The sequence below is a fragment of the Parambassis ranga genome, chromosome 13, assembly GCF_900634625.1.
Source record: "Parambassis ranga chromosome 13, fParRan2.1, whole genome shotgun sequence".
Classification (NCBI taxonomy): Eukaryota; Metazoa; Chordata; class Actinopteri; family Ambassidae; genus Parambassis; species Parambassis ranga.
In genome coordinates this window covers 24,324,006-24,342,788 of record NC_041033.1, presented here as the reverse complement: position 1 = coordinate 24,342,788, position 18,783 = coordinate 24,324,006, and the positions used below count along the sequence as shown (strand labels likewise).

Sequence of the window (18,783 nt, the reverse complement as noted above, 5' to 3'; positions counted from 1 at the left end):
AACCCTTAAAGGGACAGCTAGAAGGATCTTATTGAAAACGTCATTTGGGAAGAAGCTGTTCTGGTTCGAGTCTTTTCATCAGTTGATTGTGAGTACCTGGATGGATGTGGTTGACAGTTGGTTGTGAGTACCTGGATGATGTGACAGTTGGTTGTGAGTACCTGGATGGATGTGACAGTTGGTTGTGAGTACCTGGATGTGGTGACGGTTGGTTGTGAGTACCTGGATGGATGTGGTAACGGTTGGTTGTGAGTACCTGGATGGATGTGACAGTTGGTTGTGAGTACCTGGATGGATGTGACAGTTGGTTGTGAGTACCTGGATGGATGTGACAGTTGGTTGTGAGTACCTGGATGGATGTGGTAACGGTTGGTTGTGAGTACCTGGATGTGGTGACGGTTGGTTGTGGTACCTGGATGGATGTGACAGTTGGTTGTGAGTACCTGGATGGATGTGACGGTTGGTTGTGAGTACCTGGATGGATGTGACAGTTGGTTGTGAGTACCTGGATGTGGTGAAGGTCCCTGTGTGGGCAGCAGGAACTCGCAGTGGCCCTCAGGCTCAGCTCCTGCAGTATTACACCAGGCGTGCTGTCCGGCTCTCAGCGCCGCAGTGCGCATGCTCACCTCTGGACTTTAGGGTGGGAGTTAGCCGTTAGCACCAACAGCTAACAGCCGGAGTGTGTAATGGCGGCCTCGGTGTTGCTGGGGTCTGCGGACCTCCCCGGAACCTCAACTTCACGGTCGGAGGCGGCAGCGGCACCGGGAATGCTTTACCTGGAAACACTAACGGTCTAGGACCGGCGGGCCCGGCCTCCTGGAACCGTTCTTTGGACCGGGCGCTGGACGAAGCCTCGGCTACTGGGTGCCTGAACCTCAGCGGCAGGAAGCTGAAGGAGTTTCCCCGGAGCGCCGCTAACCACGATCTGACGGACACCACCCGGGCCGGTGAGTGAGCCGGTGCCCCCCAAACCAGAGACCGGCCGGTGTTTCGGGGCCGGTGAGAGGAACTTAGGCGGAGTTTTTCTGGAGTTGGCGGCTTGGAAAGTTGTGTTCCAACTTTGCGGCTGCGTGAGGCGCGGATGAGGGAGCGGCAGGCCGGTGTTATGACTGACTCCTGCCTGACCCTGCAGGCTGCACTCATGGTGTTTCAGCGCTACACAACACGCACACAGCATCACACAACTTTCAGCACGGCGGCACTAAGGTCCCCGTGGACGTAGCGAGCGTCTGGACCCGTGGGAGTCCTGCCGCGCCTTGCCCGAACCCCAAGCTAAAGCTAACTTAAGCTAGTTAGCAGCGGTTAACCCGGGGCTGGTACCCGGTGAACCAGTTCCACCGGTGCGGGCTGCACGCGGCCGGTCCGCGGGGTGGAGTGGGGCTGAGGTGGAGGGACACAGGATTTCAGGGGTCACGGTTTCAGACGGTACACCTGTAACTTTAGTGCAGCCAGCTAGCGTGCTAACAGGCGCAGACTGTCTGCGGAGGTAAACACCACAGCGCTGCGACCGGGTTCTGTGAATAACCAGTGCGAGAACTAACGGAACCGACTCCTAGGGGGGTTTGGGTCATTATCCGGGCCGGAGCTCTGGAGCCTCAGCCCGGGTGCACACACACCTCAGCGGCTTTGTTTTGTTTTAACGCCCGTCACCAGATTAGAGAACGAACTGCTCCGCCCCGCCGAGACCGCCGGGAGCACAAAACAAACGGATCAATCAGCAGCGTGTGATCGATTAACTGTTTAATGTCATCTCAGCGATAATCACCATCAGATGTAATGATGGACAGACTGTGTTATTTGGAGCCACTCACAGTCCACGGTCTGATCAGAAACTGAGAACATGGTTCAGCTTCATCGCCAACACAACACACACACACACACACACCAACAACAACAACACACACACACACACACACACCAACAAACACACACACACACACACAACCAACAACAAACACACACACAACAACACACACACACACACACACACACCAACAACACAACACACACACACACCACACACCAACAACACACACACACACACACACACCAACAACAACAACACACACACACACCAACAACAACACACACACACACACACACACACCACACACAACACACACAACACAACAACAACACACGCACACCAACAACAACACACACACACACACACCAACAACAACACACACCAACAACAACACACACACACACCAACAACACCACACACACAACACCAACAACACACACACACACCAACAACAACACACACACACACACACACACACCAACAATAACACACACACACACCAACAACACACACACATACACACACACACACACACACAACAACAACACACACACACACACACACCCCGCAGCTGCAGCAGGACGTGGTCACTTCAGGACACTGTGATGATGGATACATGAGCATCACAGGCGGTTTTAAAACAGGAAGTAGTTATCACCATGGTGATGTGTACTTCCTGACTGCCAGGTGCTGCTGAGATAAATATAGAAGCTGTGTGTGTGTCTGTGTGTGTGAACCAGATGCAGCACAGATCTAAACTGTATTAACTGGTTGTCGTCTGTTACAACATGTTGTGTTGTTGATACTGATCAGCTGATCGTCAGGCCCTTCCTCAGTCTGCCATGTGTTGTCATGGTAGAGGCTTCTGTGTGATGGGAGGTCAGAACAGGAAGTGAATGTGGTTCATCCTGTGGAAGTGGAGCAGCAGAACCCAGCTGTCTGACATATATAAATAGTTCATGTCATCAGCCACACAGCAGAACAACAGAGCCTTGCTGTTCTCACTCTTCAGTGGTCCATGTTGTCTCAGCAGCTCAGTCATTGTGACAGCTCCGCCTTGTGCAGAGGACTGGGGGTTAGAAAGACAAAATCATTTGCCTGAGTTCGACATAATTTAGCAGGGTGAAGCAGAAATCCTGGAGCTCACAACGTAAACTCTGTGTGTTCAGATCTGTCTCGTAACCGTCTGTTCGGACCTTCCTCTGGAGGTGTGTCTGTTTGTGTCTCTGGAGAGGTCTGAACCTGTACCAGAACTGCCTGAGGTACCCTGCCTGAAGGTCTGCTGAACTACAGGCCCTCACCTATCTGAACCTAAGGTAACCACCACACACACTCTCACACACACAGCGCAGTCCTGAAGCCAGTCTGACCATGCTGAACCCCACAGCCGGAACCAGTTGTCGGTCCTCCCCTGTGGTCGTCTGCAGCTCCCTCTGAAGGTCCTGATCGCCTGCAAACAACAAACTGGTTTCTCTGCCAGAAGAACTTGGACAGCTGAGACACCTCACTGAGCTGGTCAGTGGTTGACACTGTTATTGATGGACTTATCAGCTGTGGTATTGAACCTGGTATTGATCGCTGCAGGATGTGAGCTGTAATGAGATCCAGGCGTTACCATCTCAGGTGGGTCAGCTGGAGGCTCTCAGAGATCTGAAACATCAGGAGGAACCACCTGGTCACTCTGCCTCCAGGTACACACACGCTATGACTCACACAGCTGCACCCGCTGGTGCTGTGTGTTTAACCGCTTGTTTGCCTTGCTCAGAGTTGGCAGACCTTCCTCTGGTGCGTCTGGATTTCTCCTGTAACAAAGTGACGTGCATCCCCGTCTGTTACCGTCGGCTGGCGCAGCTACAGGCCATCGTCCTTGACAACAACCCTCTGCAGACCCCGCCTGCACAGGTACACACAGGAAGTGACGTCACTGGTGTCCTGCTGAATGTGTCAGATGTGACTGTGTGTGTGTTCTGTGCAGATCTGCATCAAAGGAAAGGTACATATATTCAAGTATCTGAACATGGAGGCCAGCAAGACGACGCCTGACCTTCCTGACTACGACAGGCGACCTCTGACCTCCTGGTCTGAACCTGCCACTCACAATGCACACACACACACACACACACACACACACACACAGCTGGTGTATTACCTCATCAGCAGCCTCACGTTCTGCAGGCCCTTCAGATCAAAGCTGACTGTGTCTCTGCTCTGTCAGTGTGGACGAGCTGTATCCGAGCCGACCGTACGGAGCGCTGGACTCTGGCTTCAACAGTGTTGACAGTGGAGACAAGAGATGGTTGGGGAACGAGGTCAGACACACACACACACACACACACACACACACTCACACTCCTGTTAAATTGGACACAGCTGTACTTCCTTTGTGTGCAGCCTTCAGATGAGCTGTCAGAGCTGCCACAGAGAGTGGCCGAGATCAGCAGAGAGCCGAGACAGCGAGGAGGAGGAGGAGGAGCGGCACTCGCTAACGGAACATGTGAGTCTTACATCGGCTTAAATGTGGTCCAGGAGTTGCAGGCATGTAGATGTAGCTGTGCCTCTAAACATACTGAGGCGCTGCAGTTCAGCTCTGTGTTCTGTGTACAGATGTGGAGTTGGAGCAGATCGACTTCATTGACAGCTGTGTGGGGGAGGAGGAGGAGGAGGAGGGGAGGAGTCGAGGGAGAGGAGACAGCAGCAGTCTCAGCTCTCAGTTTATGGCCTACATCGAGAGGCGCATCACCAGAGAGGTAGGAGCTCTGCGTACAGATGAGACACCTGCTGACCAATGCACGACGCCGTTCAGTGACTTCACTGCCTGCTCCACTTCCTGCTTCACAGCATGTATTTTGAAACGTCGCTGATTTCCTGTCTCTGTCTTTAGGGCTCTCCTGTAAAAAGCAGTTTGTCCCGGACAGAAGACGCAAGAAAACACAACAGGTACAGAAAACAGTTCAGTCTGTGTGAACTGAGACCATGTCTGTCCTCTGACTTCCTGTCTTCACTTCCTGTCTGGCAGGAGTGTGGTCGACGGCATCACGGCCCCCTCTGTCTCCCAAAGTCAGGTAACGTGTCCATCTGATAGAAAGCTGAGAGACCGCCGCCTCAGGACTGACTGTCTGTCCCTGTCCACCTGTGTGTCTCAGAGAGGGGGAGGCGTGGAGAGGATGAGGAGGGAGGCTCAGCTCGCTGCCTCAGAGGTACGATGAGGAGAGACACAAGACCCGCCCTACTGCCACAGAGACGTCGCCACCACCTACTCCAAGGTATGACCAGTCCCCCCAGTCCCCGACGGTGTCTCGGTGTTCCATCACGTTGACTCTTGGTCTGTTTTTCAGCACAAAGCGGCTCTGAGTCCAAAGTCCAGTCCAGACTCTGAGGTGAGGCTCTGACAGCTTCTGTTCTCTTTTAGATCAGAGAATCAACAGAACCGTTTGGTGTTTTAGCCACCGCCCCCTCCTTTTAGGACCGCCCTCCCATCTCCACCTGTTTACGTCACGTCTGTGTGTCTTTGTTAATGTGTGTGTGGGATGTTTGTGTGTTCAGAATGTCTACCCCTCCAGACGCTCCACCCACACAGATGACTCCGCCCTCTTTATGGTAAGAACTGGCCACACCCCCAAAGTGTATTTCCTAAACAAAAGCAGAAATTGGTCAGATTTATGTTTCATCAGGACACAGTTACAGTCTGAAACAGATTCATGTCATGCTCCTTCTCATCTGGCATTAGCTTTAGCATTAGCAGCTGTCATGTAAAGGATGTTTCATCCTCTGGAAGCTAGCCGGTGTGTCCGCGTCACTCATTTGACACAAATCTGACTGATGGATGCCCCTCTACCTCTGTACACCTGCATGTGACATCACCATTTCCTGGGTAACCACTGCAGCATGAACACCCATCACCCCCTTTCATTTAAGCCCCGCCCCTGAGTCCTCCTGTCTTCAGCCTCTCCTGTCGCCTCACTGCAGGCGTGATGTGTTTTCATGTGTGAGCCAGCAGCATGTTTACTGCAGCTGGGTTGTGTCATGGTGTCAGGTTTCTGTGTGTTCTTCCCTCTGCTTGACTGAGCAGGTCACAGCGGTGTGTTTGGACTTTAAGTTAAATCACATGTAAAGTCAATCCTTTTTAACTCTTTCTTTTCCTTCCTCTTCCATCTGTCCATCCTTCATATTTACTTTTACACACACAGTGTCAGTCTGATGTCAGTTGTAACATGTTGATGAACATTTAAAAACAGGTGTCACCAGTCTCCCTGTAACGGCTGCAGTTCCACCCTCAGACCACTAGTCTGACAGTTATGTCTGTCTGTTCTCTTTGCCCATCCTTCTGCTGTTTGGGTGTTTGTCTCTGTGTCCTCTGTCTGTAGACGGCTGCTGCTCTCACACCTCTCATAGCGCCTCCTCCTGGGTGCTGCAGGTACTGCATGCAGCTGCTCTGTCAGACGTCCTCCTGCTGCCTCCCTTTCAGACGGGTCTGTTTGTGTCAGTTTGTGGGACAATTGGAACCTCCATTCCCAGATCACGTTATTTATCGTTATTTATCGTTATTTATCATTATTTATCGTTATTTATCATTATTTATCGTTATTTATCGTTATTTATCATCCACCAGTGGAAACAGCCAGTGAATCTTTGGGGTGCATCTGAACCCTTTGAAATCTGTGTTTCTGAGCCCCACAAACACTAAGACAACAGCTCACCAGCTCAACACCCTGCAGCAGACCCTGAGCATTGACAAGCTCTGTGTAGCTGGTCATTGGTCAGGTTGGAGCAGTCTGGACCTGGAGGGTTCACTGCCTCAGGTCTTACAGTTTACAGCTTGTCATCAGACACAAGGGTTTCCAGACACATTCTCATAACAAAGGAGACTGTTCAGACCCATCTGTTACTTATGGTTAGATTGGCATGATGACACTACCTCCATCATAAATCCATACATGCACCCGGTGCAGGTTTGAGCACAGAGAACTCTGTGATGACGGCGTCAGCTGTGTGTAACGTGTCGTGTGTTGTGTGTCAGCAGGGCGAGGACCGAGCCGCTCTGTCTCCCACAGGTAAGCCTGTCAGCCATGATCATGGTAACACTGTGTCAGACACACCCTGACTCTACCCGCTCTCTTACAGCCATCAGTCACCTTCTTACCCTGGTCCTGGCCAGTGGGCGTGGCCTCCTGTCGTGCAGCCAGTGTGAGACCAGAGAGCTTCCTGTATCGCCTTGGCCAGAAGGAGGAGAAGAGGAAAGGTGAGCTGCCGCTCTGTAATGAAAAAGCCTCCATCTTTGTGACGAACCTGTCTGACGGCTCGTCCCTCTCTGTCCTCCAGCTGACACTGTCGCTGCTCCTCAGAGCCAGGAGGAGGCACCATCTGCGCCTCCTCTGGTTGGACAAGATGCTGAGCTGGTGGAGCAGCTGAGGAAGGTTAGTGCCTCCACCTGGACACGCCTGTGATGCTCCGATTGGCTGCACTGGCTGACTCCGTGTCTCTGTCTAGAACATAGAGGCTCGTCTCAAGGTGTCGTTGCCCAGTGACCTGGCCGCAGCTCTGACGGACGGGGTGGTGCTCTGTCATCTGGCCAATCACGTGAGGCCACGGTCCGTCCCCAGCATCCACGTCCCCTCCCCTGCCGTGGTGAGTGACTGACCAGACAGCCTGTTGAGGTCTGTGTTCACCTCAGTAACCTTCTGCCCGCTCTGCAGCCTAAACTCACCATGCCAAATGTCGGCGCAACGTGGAGAACTTCCTGGAGGCGTGCCGCAGGATTGGAGTGCCACAGGTAAGATGGTCAGGTGATGACCTGACTCTGGGCTGAGTGACACGCTGGGTGAGGTCATAGCTGAAGGAGGCCCGTGTGGGGGGGGGGTACAGTGTGGGTGGAGGTCAGAATGGAGGTCAGTGTGGGTGGAGGTCAGAATGGGGGGGGGTCAGACGGTGGAGGTCAATGTCCGGTGGCGGAGGTCGGGGTGCGTGGAGGTCAGTGTGGGTGGGTGAAGGTCAGAATGGAGGTCAGTGTGGGTGGAGGAGGTCAGAATAGGTGGGAAGTCAGTGTGGGAGGAGTTCAGTGTAGGTGGGTGGTCAGAATGGAGGGCGGTGTGGGTGGAGGTCAGAATGGAGGTCAGTGTGAGTGGGTGGAGGTCAGAATGGCGTGGGTGGTGGTCAGTGTGGGTGGAGGTCAGTTGGAGTGGGTGGAGGTCGGCCTCTTCTTGTACTAACAGTCTCTTTTTGTCTCTCTGTCATTCCGCCTGTCATTAATCCTCTTTATATTGCGCCTGTCTCGCTCTGTGTCCATGGTCCTCCCTCACCGTGTCCATGGTCCTCCCTCACCGTGTCCATGGTCCTCCCTCACCCGTCCATGGGCCTCCCTCACCCTGTCCTCCCTCACCCCGTCCATGCTCCTCCCTCACCCGTCCATGGTCCTCCCTCACTGTGTCCATGCTCTCCCTCACCCTGTCCATGCTCCTCCCTCACCCGTCCATGCTCCTCCCTCACCCTGTCCATGTCCTCCCTCACCGTCCATGTCCTCCCTCACCCGTCCATGCTCCTCCCTCACCCCGTCCATGTCCTCCCTCACCCGTCCATGCTCCTCACCCCGTCCATGGGCCTCCCTCACCCCGTCCATGGGCCTCCCTCGTCCATGGGCCTCCCTCACCCCGTCCATGCTCCTCCCTCACCCTGTCCATGCCTCCCTCACCCGTCCATGGCCTCCCTGTCCATGGGTCCCTCACCCCGTCCATGCCTCCCTCACCCTGTCCATGCTCCTCCCTCACCCCGTCCATGCTCCTCCCTCACCCTGTCCATGGCCTCCCTCACCCCGTCCATGCTCCTCCCTCACCCTGTCCATGGCCTCCCTCACCGTGTCCATTATCACACACACACAGGACCGTCTCTGTTCAGTGGGCGAGGTGCTGGACCCAAAGGGAGGCGGGGTTTATAGAACGGTCTCTGTGCTGCTCTCGTTGGCCCCGCCCCTGGTCAGCCGCTCTCCTCAGGTCCAGCTGGCCGGCTTTGCCCTCTTTTACCTGTCCATCATGTCGGTGCTGTGCGCCCTCTACGTACCTGGCACCACACGTCTGATCCACACCCAGCTGCTCTGATTGGCTCTTCAGATGGCGTCCCAGTCCTGTAGTAAAACCCATTTAAAGTAGGCCAGTGTTGATGTAGGTCTGTTAGTCTGAACTGAGGGTGGAGCTGTAGCTTCATCAGGTCAGCGGGTCCCTCCAGCAGGCTCCTCGGCTCTCAGAACAGGAAGTGAACTCTGCGAGGTGTGGGCTCTGTGGCCAGAGCGTCAGGCGAGACCTGAGACACTGAGACCTGACCAAACACATGTAAACACACGCCTGTGAAGGCGGAGGGTCACATGACCCCCAGCTGACCTGCCGTCCCTGTGCCTTATGTTCTGGGAGTGTTTTTTACTGTTTGTAGCCATCACTAGTGCCCCCCAGTGTTCAGAGCCCCTCCCTGCTGTACATGAGGTTCTGGTTCGTTGCAGTGGACCCACAGACTCTGACCTGGTTCCTTCTGTAGGTTTTATAAGATGAAGAATGAGGATGATGAGGATGAATAAAGTGAACAGCAGTCACATGACTCCTCTCTCTCTCCCTCCCTTTCCTCCATCTTCACTTTTTTTCTGTTGCTGCTCCTTGTTTTTAATCCTTTCTGTTGCCATGGTTACAGCTTTTTGTTTTTATTTACCATCTGTTCTCCCCCGCCCCGCCCCATGTGTCTTCTTCAATGGTGTCTGTGCAGAGTCAGTTGTGTCTCCCTCTTCACATCCTGGAGGAGCAAGGGCTCCCCCAGGTGGCCGGAACTGTCAGCGCACTGCTAGACCTGGCCCCGCCCCGCCACACCTCCACCAGCACATCATCCGCTGCACCCGGACCCTCCGTCACATGGGTATACAGCGCTGCCGGCGCCAGATCAGCCTGCTGGACGCTGCAGTCGGTTTCATATAAATGCTACATGTTGGTCACAGCCAATCACAGCTCGCCTTCTGTCACGACCTGCATGACATCACCAGGACCCCGTAAACACAGCCGACACATGGAAGCTGCCGAGAAAAAGTCAGCGTGGATGAAGCGGTGGAAAAGCTGTTTAAATTCAAGCTAAAGTTTAAACGTAACTTATTCTGTTTTTAAGTTTATCCTTGAAACGAAATATTTTAAAGTGGACAAGTTAACATTATTTATGAACATTGAACCTAAAAGCTGCGCTGACTGACCGCCGCTGACTTTTCTCATGTACGCTGGCAGCTTCCATGAGTCCTGCAGCTTGTGTGGAGCTGATGTTAGTCTGGAGGAGCTGATGGAGACAGATCAGCGGCTCCACCCCTCCGGTGGAAGTCACTCTAATGTTTTTCAGACAAACGACCTGAGTCGATAACACACTGATGACCTGACGTCCCTGCAGGTGCAGCCAGTCTGCAGGTGGCTGAACATGGGTTATTTAATGTGAGTGGTGAGGAGCCACTGACTCCTACAGCAGCTCAGACAGCTCCAACCAGCTCCGCCTGGTTATAGGTGGTGGTTCCTGCTAACTGTTCCATGAAGCAACACTAACCTGGGCAGTGCTGGCTAGGCTGAGGTTACAGAGGGGGTGGTTGTGGTCATGATCCAGCACAGCTTGCTCCAAACACTAGCTCAGTTTGAACTTGTACTTCGTTCGGCTGCAGCGCTGCTGTTTTGTAGGTAAAGCTGATACTTCCTGTCGGAGCTCAAACAGCAGGCTGCTAACAGACAGCATGAGGTGAAGCATGGAGCCAGCCAAACCTCTGCTGCTGTGTCTGACGGCCATGTTGATCTCTGATGTGGACCCTCATGCTAACAGGTGTGCAGGATGCTAATGCTGAACCTGTCATGGGTTCCTAGGTCTCCATCAGCTCCACAGGCGACCCGTCAGTTTCACTACATGTGACCCGCCGCGTCAGGCCGGTCGATCACCTGATCCTCCACACTAGGCTCAGGGGGGAGGGGGAGGGGGGGCAGGTAAAGCCCTGCTGTGAATAAAGGAGGGGGGTCAGGTGGCCTCTGTTGCATGCTGGGATATTTTTTCATGTTGAAACCGCGACCTGACGCCTTCTGATGACTCTCAGCTGTTTGTGTATAGATATACTCTGTATATATACATATAGATGAACTCTGTATGTGACTGACATGTTGCCATGACGACAGCTGTGTTTAAAGCGGTCCAGCCCAGCTGGAGTGCTGTGTCCCACGGTGAACACACGGTGAGGCTGTCCGCCCGGAGAGGGAGCAGCCCGGCTTCTCCTGTCGGCTGATCTTTGTTTTTGCATGTTGAATGAGGCTCACACTACACCGCTGATGTCAGCATGGCTGCCGGCCACTAGCGGGCAGAGTTCCTGCCTCACCTGCAGCAGCAGAGCCCCAGCGTCGGCCTCAAACGCTGCTCTGCCCTAAATTCAAACTCCATCAGCTCCTCCAATCAGAGACCGAAGAGTCGGGCAGGAGAACCTGTCAGGCCCTGCAGGGGGCGCTGTGATTGACAGGTGAGCTGGGTGGTCAGGCGCTCAGCTCGGAGGCTCCAGACCTGGACTGAGGACCACGTGACTCCTGTAAAGATTCCTGTTTTTCTGCTTGGTGTGGTTCTCCTGGTGGCAGCGGGTCATGTGACGTTTAAAGGACATTCCGCTGAAAGGACGAACCCACACTTTTTAGTTTGACCTTTTCACCTGTTTCACTTTTGCTGAAAACTGTAAAAAGATTTGAACATGTCTGTATGAAGAGTTTAAGTCATTAAATAAATATTTTAATTTGAGTCGGAGTTTGGACCATCGCAGCATCGTGTGGACAGAACACTGGACATGAAGCATGGACATGAAGCGGCTCATGTGTCGTTGATTCTCAACAAACGTTATGAATGAAAGTCCCTACAACACTAATGTTAATACAAACACGTGACATTTAAAATCACAGCATGTTACAGTAAACATTTAATATACAGAGATGACCCCGGAAAGGAAACGTAAACATTTTTAGTGTTTAGTTTCTCTTACTGACCCCTGTCTGATCCTCACACCGCGTATTGTTTATTTTTTCATGTTTGTTTTATATTTTTTTATATTTATATTTTTCCCGTGGCCGCCATTTTGATCAGGCAGCTCCGCGGGCACCTCTGTTTACAATAATTTCCCAGCGTGCCTTGCGGCCTTCCTTTTTCCTCCATTTTCCTGGACACAGTGCAGGTAAGATCTGACATGTCCGAGCAAAGCTGGGATTAAACCGTTAATCTGTGTAGTTCGGGGCCGATACTCGCTCCATGAGTCGATTAGTAGTTTGTCCGTCTGGTCGTGTATGCGTTCACGTTCCTGAGACTGTGATGGCGGAGATTCTGTTTGGATGAAGCTAACAGCGGCTAACGCGCAGCTCTGCCCGAGCACCTCGGCTCGGTCCGTCCGCCGCCCAGCCGAGGGCTCCGGGACTGTAGCTGCGGGTTAGCGCAGCCTGTGGGCCGGTCCTCCCGGTGTGGGTGCGGTGCCGGTCTCTTAGCACGTGAACGTGGAGGTGAATGAGCCTGTTGACGGTGGCTACAGACTAGCCTGTTACCGGGTACACGCCGGTGGCTCCTCGGAGCCAGAGCACAAACAGTGCAGCCACGGTGACGGCGGCTCGGTTCTCAGAAGGTCCGGTGCGCCGAACATTAACGTTTGGAGCAGTGTAGTGCAGTCGGCGGCTCCTGGATATGTTGGAGGTTGTAGTCCTGACGCATGGACTCCGGTAACTTCCTGTCTCGGACAGCTGCTCACAGGCAGAGCCTGGAACTGATGGACCGGAGCTCTGTGTTAACGTGTCGATGTGTTTGTGTGCAGGTGAACTCACCTGAGGAAGACAAAGATGCCTGGAAGGTAAGCTCAGCTGATGGTGCTGCCTCCACCTCACCTGTACCTGAGCGGATCAGGGGGGAGTGTTGAACAGCAGAATGTTGTCGGCACTCCTCGGCCTGATCCGCTCTGTGCAGCAGGAAGTGTTGTGTGTGTTGTGTTTGTGTGGAGCGGTCACATGTGGACTTGCTGCAGAAGCTGGTGTCTGGCTCTGATAACTGACTGTGCTGTGTGTGTGTCAGACTGTGGAGTAAGGCCATCTTCACTGGCTACAAACGTGGTCTGAGGAACCAGCGCGAGCACACGGCCCTCCTGAAGCTGGAGGGATGCTACACCAGAGACGAGGTCGACTTCTATCTGGGGAAACGCTGCGCCTACGTCTACAAGGCCAAGAAGTGAGGCGCCTTCAGGATGAGCGTGTGCTGTGGCAGAGGAAGTGTGTCTCACTCTGTCCGTGTGTGTCTGCAGGAACACGGTGACGCCCGGTGGTAAACCCAACAAGACCAGAGTCATCTGGGGGAAGGTGACCAGAGCACATGGCAACAGCGGGATGGTGCGAGCCAAGTTCAGCAGCAACCTGCCGGCTAAAGCCATTGGACACAGAATCAGAGTGGTGAGTCTGGGGGGACCTGTCATCTTTAGACCGGGTGACGGGGCTCCCATCATGCCCTGCAGCATGGTCGGATGTTCAGGATGCATTTCACTGCTTGTTAGCTTACATTGCCATGGAAACAGACCCATAGGTCCAGGTTCAGGTGAAGTAGAAGCTGCAGGTCAGTGGAGGAAGGACTGAAGCTTGGTACTCAGTAAAAGTAGAAGTGCTGCATCAACAAGCCTACTTAAGTAAAAGTCTTAAGTACTTTTAAATGTACTTAGAGTATTCAGAGTAAAAGTACTCACACTGAATATATATGATTGATTTCCAAAGGATGTGAACAGGTTAAAATAATCAAAGTCAAATGGAGCATGTGTAGTTAATGTCCATGTTGAGTCCAGAAGCAGCTGTGGACAGGTCTGTGTGTCATGAGGCAGGCTGTGGACAGGTCTGTGTGTCATGAGGCAGGCTGTGGACAGGTCTGTGTGTCATGAGGCAGGCTGTGGACATCAAGTGAACAGAGAGGCTGCTGATAACAAACAGGCATTCAGCATGTTTACTGTGTCAGTGTTCCTGCTGTAGATTCATGTGATGATTCATGTTCATCAGACATTCATGGATGGACCTGTGTTAGCAGACAGCAGCTAACTAGTTAGCTCACTGAGCCAGAGCACCGGCATCATGACTGAGGCTCATTATAGAAACACAGCTGCAGCGTGACACCAGCTCCATGCAGAGTCTGACCTCTCATCAGTCCACACTGTGTTCATCACATGGAACAAGGAACTACAGACACTGGAGACATGTAGTGGAGGAGAAAGGACAGGGGACAGCTGCAGCATGGAGTCAGAGGAGGAAGGATGAGCTGTGATTTTTACTGAAGTACAAATACATAAACATTACTGAAGTACAAATACTCAGTTACTTTCCACCCCTGGTCACAGGTGATGTTTGATGTCAGGATGACTCATTTGGTGGTCACATGCTTTGATAGGATGACTGGTCAGCAGCACAGTGCAGAGTCCATACAGACCGGAACCATCAGATTAGGCTCACATGTTGGCACTGGTACACACGGAGTGTTTGGAGGTTTGAAGCCCTTCTCAGCGCCTGTGCTTGATCTTGGTGACCAACATGTGAGGTCATCAGCATCGCCTCACCGCTCCCTGCTGTGCTGTGGCTGAAAGCTGCCGGTGTGTTCTCTGGCACATGTAGTTTGGTACTGGGGCCTTTGACCTGCTGTGTTAGGACCACACTGTACCATCTCTGACCGTGACTTCCTGTCTGTTGCAGATGCTGTATCCTTCTCGGGTTTGAAGCGGAGGCGTCCGATCTGTTTGTACAGAAACAATAAAATGATCAGGTCCAGCTCTGCCTCTGTGTCTTTCTTAGCCCCCCACAGCTGTTGAGTCTCAGCGTTCCTGTTATTTTGTCCACACAGGGGAACCTTTAAGTATCATGGCCGGTCGGGACACTGGATCTTACAGGTGACGTCTCAAACGGGTTCAGGTTTGTGTGTCCTGATGTTCAGAGGTCATGTGACTTCCTGCTGGATAAGTCCTCAGCACTGGGTTTATAATTGATGACGCTGTGAGACGGGAGGAGGAACAGAACCATTGCTACAGCTACAGGTGGTGATGGGGGGGTGGGGGTCTTAACATGTCCGTCCATGTGAGATGAGAAAACCTAATGTTACCATGGATGGAGATGCCCAGTGGTACTTCATGGAGCGGAGCGACTGATGGCATCATCCAGGACCTTAGCAGGAAGCAGCTGTGGTCCTGGTTCCGGGGCTTCAGCAGGAAGCAGCTGTGGTCCTGGTTCTGGGACCTCAGCAGGAAGCAGCTGTGGTCCTGGTCCTGGGACTCAGCAGGAAGCAGCTGTGGTCCTGGTTCCGGGGCTTCAGCAGGAAGCAGCTGTGGTCCTGGTTCCGGGGCTTCAGCAGGAAGCAGCTGTGGTCCTGGTTCCGGGGCTTCAGCAGGAAGCAGCTGTGGTCCTGGTCCTGGGACCTCAGCAGGAAGCAGCTGTGGTCCTGGTTGCTTTTTAGACTTTTGAACAACAATGGAATCAAAACGACCACAGTCCTGCGAAGTTTTATCGAGGTGGCGCTGTAGCTTCATGTGGCCACCAGATGTCACTGTTGGAATGAAAGCCACGAGGCGTCACCTGCCAGTGTCGTTAAAATTTATGTAAATTACAAATTTCAGGTCATCTGCACAATGTAATCTGAAACATCGTCCAGAACTGGGGGCTGTGGCTCTGAGGTTTGTTTCAGAATCAGTACCTGGTTCTAACCTTGATCATTGAAAGAAAATCCGGTCTATGGTTTAGATTCTAGACAAAGATGGCGCAGCGCCGCCGCCTGGACACTTTACAGCTGCTGGAAAACACTAAGTGTCAGTCCGGGGTAAAACTAAGTACGGGAATCGAACCCGGGTCAACTGCTTGGAAGGCAGCTATGCTAACCACTATACCACCAACGCCTCGGGGAGCTGTGGATCCGTATCATAGTCATTTAGAGACGGCTGGACAAGAGCTTCAAGAGCTTTAAAACAAGGTTTAATGTTTGGAGTTATTTAAAGGGATCATACACTGATCAGCCTGTTCTTCCTCAACCTGTTCTCCATCAACCTGTTCTCCATCAGTCTGTTCTTCCTCAGTCTGTTCCTCAGCCTGTTCTCCATCAGTCTGTTCTCCATCAGCCTGTTCTCCATCAGCCTGTTCTCCATCAACCTGTTCTCCATCAGTCTGTTCTTCCTCAGCCTGTTCTCCATCAGCCTGTTCTTCCTCAGCCTGTTCTCCATCAGCCTGTTCTCCATCAACCTGTTCTCCATCAGTCTGTTCTTCCTCAACCTGTTCTCCATCAGCCTGTTCTCCATCAGTCTGTTCTCCATCAGCCTGTTCTTCCTCAACCTGTTCTTCCTCAGCCTGTTCTCCATCAACCTGGAGAAGACTTCAAGGCAGGTGTACCTCTGCAGAACATTTGGACCCACACAATGAAATGATCAGCAGCTGCCCAGAGCAATGATGACAGCAGGCGGCGCGTCGGTCAGAGTGGAGACTCACTTCCTGCTGGAGTGTGTCATGTTGGCGGCCAGGTGAACCCTTGGCGCTGGCCTGTGTGATGTCACTGTTTGCTGGAAGGTGAAGGTGAGAGGGCACCGGACGTCTGTGGAGCAGCCGTTCTGCTGGTCTCCATCATGTGTGTCTGGGTCTCTGTGCCGCACCCTGAGTGTAGCAGGTTTGTTCTGCGACCTGATTCTGACGGGCAGCTCAGTGATGAGGGCAGCTGCCACAGGTCGGCTCAGCTTGGATGTATCGATGATCAGACGATCAGGTATTGGTTTGTAAACAGTGTGATGCTGGGTCTGATGGGTACTTCCTGTGTTGTTTGTTCTGCCTTCAGGGGACACATCGGTCAGGAGGGCTGTTTAATGAGCCGCAGTGATGTCACAGGAGCGGGCAGTGTTCGCTAAACGCTGCACAGAACGAGGCCCAGCGGAGCTCTTTGGCCCATCCATGTGGACACCCGGACACTCAGGAGGCCTCACTTACAGCCCAATTATCACCGCTTACTGTTTCCATGGTTACGGCTTCCATGGTTACGGCGGATGTTTCTGTCCAAGACAAGAAAGGTCACACAGGAAGTCCATGTGTGGACAGGAAGCTAAGCACCGTGACAACATACGTGTTTTATTAAACCAGGACACCACACCCATCAGGAGGACACATGCAAAACAGTCAGAACCACGATCCATAAGAGTTTGATCGTTTGTGTCTCCGCAACACCAACAGGAAAAATGAAGAATCACAGCTGCCAGAGTTTTACATGTTGGTCATGTTGAGTCTGTACAGTATGGACACTATGGGGGGGGGGTCAAGAGGGAGCCCAGGTGAGGTGTGCAGGTGCTGACGGCTTTCTGCCGGGTCTGTCACATGACCTGAGAACAGTGCATTATTAATCTTTAATCACACAGAAAACATATTTAGGCTCCGCTCTGTCCACACACCCACAGATGTCCGGTCCTGGTCCTGGTCCTGGTAAGGACTCATCTGTGAAGGTTCATGTTGAACACTCAGGGTTAATAACATGGAGCAAAGGGCATCAGACCCAACCCAAGACCCTGACCCACAACAAATAGGATGTCTTCTAATACTAGAATAAAAACACTCCAACCAGACTCAGTGAAACACAAAGTCCTGTCCTCCTCAGCAGGACGCCATGATGGAGTCACTGAGCAGAGTCTCTGACCTGCAGCTGATCTCTGTCTGAACACCTGAGTGATTCTGCACACACACTGACTGCTCTCTGCCTGCAGACAGGATGGAGCTGACCAATCAGAGCACTCTGACTGATCATGTGACAGGAAGCAAGAACCGTTCAGAAGGACTCAATTCAGACGTTTCTGGGACGACCAGAGCAAGCCGTGCAGCCGGTGGTTCTACACACAGTGGTCTGCATGAGCTGTCGGTGGGTCTGCAACAGGAGGGCCCCACCGGCTGACCCCCCCAGCCGGGTCCAGATGATATGAAACACACTGTGTTAGAGCAGCGAGGTCACAGAGTGAGGTCACAGAGTGAGGTCACAGAGTGAGGTCACGGAGCGAGGTCACAGAGTGAGGTCACGGAGCGAGGTCACGGAGCGAGGTCACAGAGCGAGGTCACGGAGCGAGGTCACAGAGTGAGGTCACGGAGCGAGGTCACAGAGCGAGGTCACAGAGTGAGGTCACGGAGGTCACGGAGCGAGGTCACAGAGCGAGGTCACAGAGTGAGGTCACAGAGTGAGGTCACGGAGCGAGGTCACAGAGCGAGGTCACGGAGCGAGGTCACAGAGTGAGGTCACGGAGCGAGGTCACAGAGCGAGGTCACAGAGTGAGGTCACAGAGTGAGGTCACAGAGTGAGGTCACGGAGCGAGGTCACAGAGTGAGGTCACAGAGTGAGGTCACGGAGTGAGGTCACAGAGCGAGGTCACGGAGCGAGGTCACAGAGCGAGGTCACAGAGCGAGGTCACAGAGCGAGGTCACAGAGTGAGGTCACGGAGCGAGGTCACAGAGCGAGGTCACAGTGAGACGCCACCGCTCATATCCTGATGCTTCCCTACAGGAGCAGCACGTTTCATTTATTCATAGACGTCATCTTTTAGCATTTATTCTTCAAAACACATGGAGATTTTAATGCAAGCATCTTAACAGAGAAAGGGTTAATAAATGCAGTGGGGTTAATGAAGTATGTCTGACTGATCAGATGTTCTCACAGCTTGTTGCCAAGCAGCAGGTTTTTATACACCATGCGTATTTTGGTCATCTTCAGTCCGTACAGTAAAGGGTTAACGAGCGGCTGACATGTCAGCCAGTACAGTGACAGGAAGATGCGCAACATGTTTGGAAGGCCGCTCATGTTGAACCGGCCCTGCACGATCTCAAAGAAGCAGCCGAAGGAGAAGTTGAGCAGGGAGGCCAGGTGAGGCGTGCAGGTGCTGACGGCCTTCTGCCGGGTCTGTCTGGACCCAGAGAAGCAGACCTGCAGGATCCTCACGTAGGTGAAACAGGATC

General features: G+C 52.9%; 1 protein-coding gene and 1 pseudogene across 1 annotated transcript; both read left to right on the top strand.

Annotated features, from left to right (window-relative positions):
- The first annotated feature begins 686 nt into the window (after positions 1–686).
- Positions 687–8,895, top strand: LOC114445210 (leucine-rich repeat and calponin homology domain-containing protein 3-like; annotated as a pseudogene).
- A 3,031-nt stretch (positions 8,896–11,926) lies between these two features.
- On the top strand, positions 11,927–14,598 carry rpl35a (ribosomal protein L35a). The gene is made up of 5 exons (XM_028420269.1): positions 11,927–11,999; positions 12,624–12,659; positions 12,878–13,030; positions 13,104–13,248; positions 14,524–14,598. Exons 2-5 carry the CDS (start codon positions 12,649–12,651, stop codon positions 14,545–14,547), a joined length of 333 nt encoding a protein of 110 aa, XP_028276070.1. The 5' UTR covers positions 11,927–11,999; positions 12,624–12,648; the 3' UTR covers positions 14,548–14,598.
- The last annotated feature ends 4,185 nt before the right edge of the window (positions 14,599–18,783 follow it).

Bases quoted from the DNA above. Each gene is read 5' to 3' on its own strand.
- rpl35a (XM_028420269.1), top strand. The intron at 13,031-13,103 runs GTGAGGCGCCTT...GTGTGTCTGCAG, and splicing joins TACGTCTACAAGGCCAAGAA to GAACACGGTGACGCCCGGTG. The intron at 13,249-14,523 runs GTGAGTCTGGGG...TGTCTGTTGCAG, and splicing joins TTGGACACAGAATCAGAGTG to ATGCTGTATCCTTCTCGGGT.